General features: G+C 40.7%; 1 protein-coding gene across 1 annotated transcript in view; it reads left to right on the plus strand.

Moving 5' to 3' along the window:
* Nucleotides 1–12,047, plus strand: part of LOC122553954 (cation channel sperm-associated protein subunit beta-like) — a 76,256-nt gene that overhangs the window by 57,590 nt on the left and 6,619 nt on the right. Inside the window, exons 4-6 of the mRNA XM_043698460.1 lie at nucleotides 1,087–1,228; nucleotides 10,555–10,649; nucleotides 11,242–11,316. Of these exons, the coding sequence (XP_043554395.1) occupies nucleotides 1,087–1,228; nucleotides 10,555–10,649; nucleotides 11,242–11,316 (312 nt within the window). The remainder of the gene's footprint in view (nucleotides 1–1,086; nucleotides 1,229–10,554; nucleotides 10,650–11,241; nucleotides 11,317–12,047) is intronic.

Genomic DNA, 12,047 nt, shown 5'->3' on the forward strand with positions numbered 1-12,047 from the left:
GACAAACAGGAAGACGGCTAACGATCCGCATCCACGAACATCAACTAGCCACGACACGACACGACCAGCTATCCCTAGTAGCCACACACGCAGACGACAAGCAACATGAATTTGACTGGGACAACACTACCATTATAGGGCAAGCGAAACAAAGAACAGCCAGGGAATTCCTAGAAGCATGACGCTCATCCGCAAACTCCATCAACAAACACATAGACCTGGACCCAATATACCGGCCACTACAGCGGACAGCTGAAACTGACAACCGGAAGCGGCAGGAACAGGCCACTATAAATGCCGGAGGAAACACCACAGTAGCGCTTCACAGGAGGCTCCCAAGCACTGAGGATGTCACCTAGACAGGGGATGAAACGTTTGCCACAAAAACTTCCCACTTCACAGCATTTAAGAGGCATTTGGATGGGTATATGAATAGGAAGGGTTTGGAGGGATATGGGCCGGGTGCTGGCAGGTGGGACTAGATTGGGTTGGGATTTCTAGTCGGCATGGATGGGTTGGACTGAAGGGTCTGTTTCCATGCTGTACATCTCTATGACTCTTATTGGGCCATGTTTTCTCTCTGTGTTTTGAATTCCACATTCCCATCTACTCTGATAGCCTTTGATTCCCTTGCCTAACAAGAAATAAAGTTTTCTGGTAACTGTTTTCATCCCTGAGTTTGCAAACATCTTCAGCTTGAATTCTAATTGGGCAGGTCTGATTTGACATTGCACGTGCTGAGGAAGACTTTCTGCAACTGTGTTTGTCTTGGAATGCTTTTCATGTTGCAGTTGGTGCACCACCTGCCCTGCTAAGTCCCTTTTTATACAATTAGTTAACTGGTTATTAACATTAAACTAAAGCAAGTTTCAGTTTTGTAGCTTCGAGTGAAAAAAAACTAAATAGCTACTGGAGGTAAAAGAAAAAGAATAAAAAGCATCTGTGTCTTCCAGGGACTTACATGTTTGTTCTTGTTCAGAAGAATTATTTTTCTGTCCAATTGCGTGTGAAAGGGCAATACACAACAATATGTTATTTTAAAACTCATATACATTTCAAATGATGTCACAATATCTATTTCCTCAGGTTTTCCAGATCTCCTATCCAGTCGCTGACCTCTTTGTACACCTTTACCTGAAAAAATCAGACAACAGTTTCGAGATTTTATGTGCTCCTTACTTTATTTTCATTACTGAACTTAATAACAGGACTAACTGGATAGCAAAGAGTAAGTAAAATTCATGCACACAAACTACAATTCTAACCTATTTCAACCATCATTCCTTTTTGCACCATCTATTTTTAATGGAATATTTGTTAAAGATAAATTGCACCAAGCATAAAATGCATTGAGATTCAATTCAGAAATCAGGCATGGCAAGTTCTGTAGTGTAAAAAAAACTAATTAATTTAATTGAGGGCCTTTCCTAGTCCAATTACTTTATGTTCTTATATAGACTGAATGTCTTATCTGTCTGTTATCTGTATATATGAAATGTGAAAAATACAGGAAATCAGACAGCATCTGAGGTAAGACAAAAAGATCTAGTGGGGCTATTTTAACCTATTGGGGTGAGTAAGTTCATGAGCTTAAAATATTAAAATGTATCAACATATCAGTAAACCTATAGGAAACTGCCAATTTCTTATTCAATTCTGAGTGTCATCTTCAGAATGCAGGAAATCCCAAGGTTTGGATGGGTAGAAGCATAGAATCATACATTACAGCAGGCCCTTCGAGTCTATTCTACTAAAACTATGCTAAGTCTGCATGAGCCCCATTTTCCAAAACCAGACCTTGAATTTTATGACATTTCCAGTGCTCATATGAGTACTTTTAAAATACCCTGCATTCCAGACCCACCCCCCTCCCAATCTCTGGGTGAAAACATTTTTCCTCAAATCCTCTCTAAACCTCCTGCCTTCCACTTAAAGGTGTGCCTCCTTGTTGATCCTTCAACAAATGGGGAATAGTTGTTTTCTAGCCACCTGTCTATGCCCCTCATAGTCATATATACCTCTATCAGGCCGCCCCCTCCAAACTTCTCTGCTCGCTCCTTCCTGAAGAAGGGCCTGTGCCCGAAACGTCGAATCTCCTGTTCCCTGGATGCTGCCTGACCTGCTGTGCTGTTCCAGCAATAAAGTTTCAACTCCAAAGAAAACAACCTCAGCTTATTAAACCCCTCTTGATGGCTAAAGCAATGCTTCCTGAGCAACTTCCTGGTGAATCCCCTTTGCACCCCCTGCAGTGCCATTGTACCCTTCCTACAACATGGCGACCAGAACTGCACATAGTTCTTGTCACAGCTGTGGGCTAACCAAAGTTCTGTAGAGTTCCAAAATAACCTCCATGCTGCTATAATCTATGTCTCAATATATAAAGGCAACTGTATGTCTGCCTTCTTATCTATCCTATTAAGGTAGCAGGCCACCTTTCGGGATTTGTGGACAAGCATTCCAAGTCCCCTGTGTTCCTATGAGCTTCCTAGTGTCCTATCGTTCATTGAGTAGTCCCTTGTCACTTCTTCCAAAGTGCATCACCTCACACCTCACAAATTCCATCTGCCATTGATCTGCTCAATTTTTTTATATCCTGCTGTAATCTAAGACCTTCTTCCTCACTGTCAACCAACCAGCCAATTTTTGTGCCAACCATAAACTATTTATCATCCCTCCACTTTCCTATCTACTTTGCTATGGGTTTGTAACTTTGCATTTAATAGCAATTAACTACTGTTTTAAACAAGAATTTGGATTTTCTCAATGTGTGGGATGTCCGTGCTTCCTGAAACTTGCCGGGTAAGCAAAATTGGTAACAAGAGTTGATAGGACTGAGCAATTGACAGAAAGGAGCTTAAATGCTTTTACTTGACAGCTTCTCCCTGTCATAAACGAATACAGGACCAGTTCTGAGTGTGTGCTTTCATTGATTTGGAGATAATTTCCAAAGCTTGGGAGGTCATTTTTGCTACCTTGGATGTTCTTTTCGTTTCACACTTTCACCTGTCAGCATTCACAACAGTTTGGGAGTCATAGATGCAACTCTACCTTGGATTTCTTATGAAAGCCAATTTGGACTAGTATATTAGCATGAATAAAGGATCAGCAAACTAATACAGCTGGGTAAAGAGATGACAACCTGAAAATAATGAGAAGTCACTAGGATCAGTACTAGGTCACAATTATTTATAATAAAATTATTAATAACTTGGATGATGGAAATTAATATATTGTCTCCAAGTTTGCAGAATACACAAAAATAGGTCGGAAGGCAAGTAGTGAGGATGACACAAGGAGTCTACAGGTGGAGGCTGGTACAATTGCAACATTTAAGAGGCATTTGGATGGGTATATGAATAGGAAGGGTTTGGAGGGACATGGGCCGGGTGCTGGCAGGTGGGACTAGATTGGGTTGGGATATCTGGTCAGCATGGACGGATTGGACCGAAGGGTTTGTTTCCATGCTGTACATCTCTATGACTCTATGACTCTAAGTGAATAGATAAAACTTAGCTGATGGAATATAAGTGGAAAGAGGTGAGATTATGCATGTTGACATGAATAATAAAAGCTGAATATTATTTAAATAGAGAAAGCTTGCAGAAAGCTGCAGTGCTAAGGTCATTGGGGTCCTAGTGTAGGAATCACCAAAAGCTAGCATCCAAATTCAGCAGGAAATGGGGAAGGCAAATGGAATGTTGGCCTCTATTTCAAATTGAGTATAAAGATAATAAGGTCTTGCTAAAGTTATGCAAGGCATTAGTCAGACCACAGCTTAAATAATGTGAATGATTTTGATCCCCGTAATTGAAGGAAAGATGTGCCAGCATTGGAGACAGTTCATAGAAGATTCATTAGTTGATCCTAATGGAGAGAATTTCTTTTGAGGACTGATTGTATACGTTAGACTATACTCATTGGAATTCAGAAGAATCACAGGAGACCTTATTGAAACCTAAAGATTCTTTTGGGGGTTCACAGAATAGATGTAGAAAAGTTGTTTCTCCTTGTGTGAAAATCTAGGACAAGAAGATAGAAGGTATGGGCATTGCTGGCTGGACCAGTTTTTGTTTATTATCCTTAATTGCTCTTGTGAGGATAGTGGCAAGTTGCTTTCCTGAACTGCAGAAGTCCATTTGGGGTGGGTTAACCCATAATGTTTTTAGAAATGGAATTGCAGGATTTTGATCCAGCATTACTGAAGGAACAGCAGTTTACTTCCAAGTCAGGATTGTGAATAATTTGAAGGGGAGCTTGCAGGTGGTGGTGTTCCTATGTATCTGCTGCCCTTGTCCTTCTACATGAAGTGGTAGTGAGTTTGGAAGGTTTCTTTTCATTGGTTCATGGAATGTGGGCATCACCGACTATGCCAGCATTTATTGCCCTTCCCTAATTGCCCAGAGGAAAGTCAAGTGTCTACCAGATGTTTGTGGATCTGGTGTCACATGTAGGCCAGACGAGTTAAGAACTTCAGGTTCCTTCCCTAAAGCCCATTAATGAATCAGATGTTTTTTTTCTTCTGACAATCAGCAATGGACCTATGGTTGTCATTAAATATGAATTCCAGATTTCTTTTATTGAATTCAAATTCCACCATCTGCTGTGGCATGATTTGGACCCAGGTCCCCAAAACATTACTGGAGTTTCTAATTAACATTCCAGTGATAATATCACTAATCCATCGCCTCTCCAAAGGTGCTGTCTAAGGATCTTTGGTGAATTTCTGCATCATACCTTGTAGACAGTACTCACTGCTGCCACTGAGCATTGGCAGTGGAGGGAGTGGATGTGAGCTGCTTTATCCTGGATGGTGTCAAACCTGTTGAATGTTATTGGAGCTGTATACATCCAGGCAAATGTGGAGTATTCCATCATATTTCTAACATGTGCCTTGTAGGTGGTGTACAGGCTTTGGGGAGTCAGGAGATGCACCTACATCTTGAATGCTCCTATTTTGTCTGCCTCCATCACCTCGTCTCACACGTTCCAGGCACTCATCACCCTTTGTGTGAAAATCATTGCTGTCTTATGATTTTAAAAGGTACAATAACTCCTACAGCATCACAGCAGCAATATGCTCTTCAACCAACTGCTTTTCCACAGTAGAGAGGGAAAGTTACACTGTTTTACCTCACAGGAGGCAATCCTTCAATGTGGAATATACAACGACAGAAGTCATTTGACACCAGGTTGTAGTCCAACAGATTTATTTGAAATCACAAGCTTTCAGCGCACTGCCCCTTCGTCAGGTGACCTTTGGACTATAACCTGGTATTGTGTGATTCCTGACCTTGTCCATCCCTGTCCAACAGTGGTGCCTCCACATCATGGTAGAATGTACAAAGAGCAGCTTAACTTACTGGACATGATATTTGTTGCCTCCTGGAAGAAGTCTTCCTCCAAGTGGACTAATTAGTCATGCTTTTCCAAGGTTACTGCTGTCCTGATTTTCACTCCAGCTCCTCATCCATTTCACATTTGAGTTCAATGACAAGGCCATGATTTCAAAATAATTTGTCAGAAGGATTAGAGAGGAATTGAGGAGTGCTTTTACCCACAGGATGGTGGGAGTCTTGAATTTACCATCTGAAAGTTTAAAAGAAGAAAAACCACTCTGAGCATTTGAAAAAGATACTTAAACCTATGCATTTGAAGTGTTGTTACCTTTAGGGATATGAACCAAGAGCTGAAAAGTAGAAGTAAGCTGGATTCCTTTTTTTTCCCACTGGCATAGAAGCAAAGAATAGCCTCATTCTCTATCATAACTTGTTTTTATACCCAAGTGATGCTTAGTTCATTCAGCACAAGTCTAGTCTGCAACAGATATTCACACCTCTAATTAGTGTCAGTGGAAGACTACTTGGCAACACTGTTACCCTCAAAGAATAAGGCTAATGACACCAGTCAGGAGTCCTACATTGATGAGTAGGAAAGTTACATTAGCACAAGAGTTATAACTGAGCAAGGTACTGTGTTGAAAATCATTAAAGTAGAAAAGTCTCCAGGACCTGATGGAATCTGTTCCACAATGCTAAGGAAGATGATGGAGAAAATTGTTGACCTTGTGCAGAATCTCTGTATCCTTCTTAGTCACAGGCAAGATCCCAAAGGATAGGAGAATAGTCATGTATTCCTTTGTTTAAGAACGGCAACAGGGATAATCTGAGAAAATGCAGGCCAGTGAGCATTTTGTCAGTGTTAGGGAAATTTGGAGAAGATTCTTAGGGATAGGATTTATTTACATTTTGAAAAAATATGGAATTATTAGTGACAGGCAGCACGACATTGTGTTGGAGAGGTTATGTCTCACAAACATTGACAAAGGTGATTGATGAGAGCATGATGGTGGGTGCAAAGCCTTTGACAAGGTCCCTCATGGCAGGCTGATACAAAAGGTGGAGTCACATGGAATCCACAATGAGCTGGTAAGATGGATATAGAACTGGCTCGGTCATAAAAGGCAGAGACTAATGGTAGAAAGGTATTTTTCTGTCCAGAGATCTGTGACCAGTGGTGTTCCACAGGGATCAGTGCTGGGACCTCTATTGTTTGAAATAAATGTAAATGATTTGTAAGCTTGTGGATAACTGGGGGAGCTGTAGATAGTCAGAAGGATTACCAAAAGATTTGGCAGGATATAGATAGGCTGAAGACTTGGGCAGAGAAATGGCAGATGGAAATTAATCTGGAAAAATGTGAGATGTTACATTTTGGAAGGTCTAATACAGAAGGGATGTATACAGTAAATGACAAAACCCTTAGAAACATTAACTTACAGAGAGTCCCGCCATACAGATTCACACTTACCCAAAAGTAGCAACACAAGTGGATAAGGTGGTCAAGAAGATCTATTGCATGCTTGTCTTCATCGGCTGAGGCATAAAGCGTAAAAATTGGCAAGTCATGTTGCAGCTGTACAGAATTTCAGTTAGGCCACATTTGGACTAGTGGCCACAGTTCTGATCACCAAACTACCGGAAGGATATGGAGGCTTTGGAGAGGGTATAGAAATATTTTAGCGGGATGTTGCCTGGTTCGGAAGGTATTAGCTATTAGGAAAGATTGAAAAACTCATTTGTTTTCACTTCAACTTCAGAGGCTGAGGGGTGATCTGATAGAGGTTGACAAAATTATGAGAGGCATAGATAGAATGGATAATTAGAGTCTTTTTCCCAGGATATACATGTCAATTACTAGGGAACATAGGTTTAAAATAAAAAGGGGAAAGTTTAAAGGAGATGTGAGAGGCAAGTATATTACACAGAAAGCAGCAAGTGCTACCAAAGGAGGTGGTGATATGGGCTGGTTGCTGGCTGGTGGGACTAGATTGGGTTGGGATATCTGTTCGGCATGGACGGGTTGGACCGAAGGGTCTGTTTCCATGCTGTACATCACTATGACTCTATGACAGTAGCAACATTTAAGAGTCAACTTGATAGATACATGAAAAAGCAGAAAATAGAGAGATATGGACTGTGTGGAGGCTAATGTTTTTTAGTTTAGGAAAGGTGTCATGTGTAGGCAAGTGCTTGTTGGGCTAAAGGGTCTGTTCTTGTGCTGTACTATTCTTTGTTCTTTGTACCAGAATGCTGAAGATGCACTTCAGATGTCCAGACAAATCCAGGTGTATTGCTGTGTTTATTCATTAACTTCCAGTGACTTCTAGGAAGGACTGACTCAGGCACACTTTGTCTAATCTGAGATTGTGTAGCCCTCTAGCTTATGAGTTCTAAATCCACTTTGGGCCCACAACCCAGCACAAAATACAAGGAAATTCCCCAAGCAACAAATTATTCATCTCGCATATCCATTGATAATCTTTTACTCTTATTATTCCATTCTTCAGAAGACAAGAGACCACTAGGCATATAACAGAAACAAGGAAGGCAGAGTAGTGGAGCTTTATGTGAAGTTTATGATGCCTTCAGTAAACACAAATGCGATAAGGTAAAACAGTGAAAAACAGCTGACAGTTTGATCTCACATATAGGTGCTCCATAAAATGCACCACCCACTAAATATTTGAGAGAGCACATTCACTCATATGTATAAAGTCATAGCCCATATTGAAGTAGCCACACATTGGTTTATTGACAAGGAGATCCCTACTAGCTTCCTACTTCATTAGCACTATTGAGATCCAAGGTGCAGCTGGAGCTGGGAGTCAACAGAGACCATAGACTTAAGAGGCCTACACCCAATGTCAATGACTACTAATGACCAAACATATGCCTTATTCATGCTTTTCCTTTTGCTAAGTATGGCCACTGGTGAGTTTTTTTTCCGGAGGTGTTTCCACCATGCAGCCAAGTAGGTTTGTTTCATTTTATCTTACCAAATTCACCACATTAATTACCTGCCCTGCTCCCCAGTAGTGCCATCACATCCAAGTTGAGCCCTATCTGCCATTCCGAGAACAACCTGGCAGCTAGTGAATATCTGCCAAAAAGACTGCTATCCCTTCTGCCTGCTCCATCTTTGAAAGGCTCCTGTGCCCCGGACAAGCCTTGGGCTAAAGGGTCTGTTCTTGTGCTGTACTGTTCTTTGTTCTTTGTACTAGAGAGCTGAAGATGCGCTTCATATGTCCAGACAATCTGCAGATTGTCTGGACATATGAAGCGCATCTTCAGCTCTCTAGTACAAAGAACAAAGAACAGTACAGCACAAGAACAGACCCTTTAGCCAAGGCTTGTCCGGGGCACAGGAGCCTTTCAAAGATGGAGCAGGCAGAAGGGATAGCAGTCTTTTTGGCAGATATTGCCCCTCACTGGTAACATCAGTGTACAGCAACCATAAGACCATACCACCCATGCCACATAGCTGGCATGTTTGATGGTCCTTCTCATTTACAACCTCATTGTCTCATCCTAGTTGCTATTTAATTACTACCATACAAACATTAACTGCCCTTAACCTCATCGCATCTGCACATCCTCCATGTCAGCACCGCCCTGTCCCTAATGCTCATTGGACTCTCATAGATTGTCATTGTTCAATAAGGGAACATCATGTACAAGCAAGTAATTGGACAAATACAAACATGGACTTTTATTTACAGACAACAACAATTAATACAAACAAAACCAATAGCTGCTGAAGTTCACTCCCACAATGTGCAAACCAGATTTTGGCATCATGACCAGTGATGTGCTGCTGCTGCCAGCTCCCATCTATTCTAAAGAGACATCAGTAAGGTTCTGCTTGGCTTGTAGTATCCAATACAACTGAGCTCTGTCATGGACAACAGCTACCTCCATTCCAATCTCTTTTTCCTTTGACTTGGAAGTCTGCTGTCATTCCTGTAGTTCCTCAGCATCCAGCACATTATCTCATTGCCTGCTTTATTTGTATGGATAACAGCACACCAGGATGATATGGCATATTCTGTCCAGACTATATTGGACAACCCCAGAACAGTCCAAAAAGTGGAAGTGCATCTTCAATAGCCCTATCATCAGCTCTGCCTCATCAGCAACATTTAACACTTGCATCAGTAAGGGGGTTGACCACAATGAGTACCTCTTGTCACCAAGTAAGTAGCCTTGTAAGGCACTTGGACCCTCAAAAGCACTGGTTGAGCAGGACTGCACTAGGATGTAGGAATTATGGAACCTACCAGGGTAACAGGCACAGACCACCAGCAAGTTGCAACAGTGATCAGAGTTCTGCAACTCTTAAAGATGTTACTTCATGTCCCAATAGTCAAGTATACCCAAGCTATGGACAGGAGCAGTTGGGCAGACTTTGTCTGAATCCTTAGGAGATCTGAAACACAGAGATCATAAGCCAATAGCATTTTAGCAGTCAAGGCAAGGATTGGAAAAGAGGACTTGGTGATCAGCGTAGTGGTGCATCATTGCATCAGCTTTGTGGCCAGAAAGTATGAGAGGAAAATGTCTTATTCAATCTAGCCATTTTTATTTAAACCAGTTAGTATCTGCCTGACAAATGGGTGCAGCCCTTTTGCAGTGAAAAGGCAATTACAAACATGCAAGTATCTAAAGTGGTTACCAATTGTAGAAATATACTTGGTTGGAGAAAAGTGAAGATTTCCAAGTGAATTAACCTCAAGCAAGTGAGAAGTCTGTGAAAGTCCAACAAATTAGAGTTCACTAAAACCAGAAGAGCTCTTTCCAGAGTTTCCCATGTAGGAAAACAAACAGGAAATATCAAAATTAAACATCTATCTTGATAGATCCCTGCTGAGTAAGCCTTAACCAATGAAAGTCACAAACCTAACTCCCCATCTTCATCAAAAGGAACAAATGTGGAACTGAAGAAGGGAAAAAGATTGCCTGCTCTACTCATTCATGACCATGCAGATTGTAGGTGCCTGTTCTAGGAATTAGCTCAGCTATGTGCTGAAAAATAATGCAAACAATTAAAGACAACCACCCTAACCAATTTGTTTTTAGCTCTTATAAAAATTAAAGAAATGGTTCCAATGGTGAAGTAAAATAATGTATTTTTGTAGTTGATTTTTAAACTACATCTCAATGTGAATTATAACAGATTTTGATGATTACCTGTATATGATATTTATGTTTTGTCTAGGTACAAAAATTACTCCGAGTTTTGACAAATTAAGAAAATACTTTGAATCTTCCATAAATGTGCATAATCCAGATGGATTAACTATCTTCTTATTTGTAAGTAATGTTATATTTTTGATTATTTAGCAAAAACTATGATCTCTGAATTCAATCCACTAGAATCAATTACGATGGAAAATTATTATCTTAAAATCTCTGACTTACACTAGAATCCGTGCAATTTCTGAATTGGTGTGGCACATGATGAATTGGACAAAATTTCCAAATGATCTCAGGAAGGTCCCAAAAATTGTTCTGAAGGAAATAGATAGAAGGTGCACTCAGACCATGGGCCTGAGGTTAGCCATGATAGGACCTGAGGGACACAAGTTCAATTGGCATTTTCCACTCCTGAGATTTATTTGTGGGGATCACTCTGCAGTGCCACCAGCTGTCAAGCCTACTGAACTAACCGTGAGCAAATATCTCAAGTGCATGACATCGTATTGATTTCACTATGACATGTATTAGTATGAACTGTTACAGAGTATGCTGTGGAGGAGTGGTGTATTTCTGATAGTAGCTGTGGGACTTCCATGTTTTACTGCACAATTTATGTTGCTATAATATGGCACTTAGCATCAATATTATTATTATTATGAAATGACATCAACTTTCTTTATTTCATTGTTGTGTTTCTACAATGTAGGGTTCAGAACTGTACCATTTCAGAGTAGAAGTGATTCCTGGAGTATCATTCTGTAACTTGGTTGAGGAATTTCAGGTAATGCAATTTTTGTTTGGGTATTTTTGTCAAGGGAAAGAGGGAAGGACATTTAATTTTAAGTAGTCACTTATAAAGACATTAAACCAAAAAAAATCTTAATTTAAGAAAATTAACTTTTCACTATATGCAAGTCCTTCAGTTAGACCACTAACTAATTCTAGTAGCATCACCTGTAAGGAATGTATTTCAGTTTATATTCTGTGGCTGATACTTAAATTGGCCCTTAATATAGCCATCAGCTTTAATCATTACCTCTGATACCTCTTTTCATCAGCAAGACTGTATTTGTAATCGTCAATGTAGTTAGTATTTTGAAAGAGATGCATGCCTCACACAAGGCCCTGGCTTTGCATAGGAGTCATAGAGTCCCACCTGCCAGCACCCGGCCCATATCCCTCCAAACCATTCCTATTCATATACCCGTCCAAACGTCTCTTAAATGTTGCAATTGTACCAGCCTCCAACACATCCTCTGGCAGCTCATTCCATACACGTACCACCCTCTGCGTGAAAAAGTTGCCCCTTAGGTCTCTTTTATATCTTTCCCCTCTCACCCTAAATCTATGCCCTCTAGTTCTGGACTCCCCGACCCCAGGGAAAAGACCTTGTCTATTTATCCTATCTATGCCCCTCATAATTTTGTAAACCTCTATAAGGTCACCCCTTAGCCTCCAATGCTCCAGGAAAACAGCCCCAGCCTGTTCAGCCTCTCCCTGTAGCTCAGATCC

Source organism: Chiloscyllium plagiosum, chromosome 10 (assembly GCF_004010195.1).
Source record: "Chiloscyllium plagiosum isolate BGI_BamShark_2017 chromosome 10, ASM401019v2, whole genome shotgun sequence".
NCBI lineage: Eukaryota > Metazoa > Chordata > Chondrichthyes > Orectolobiformes > Hemiscylliidae > Chiloscyllium > Chiloscyllium plagiosum.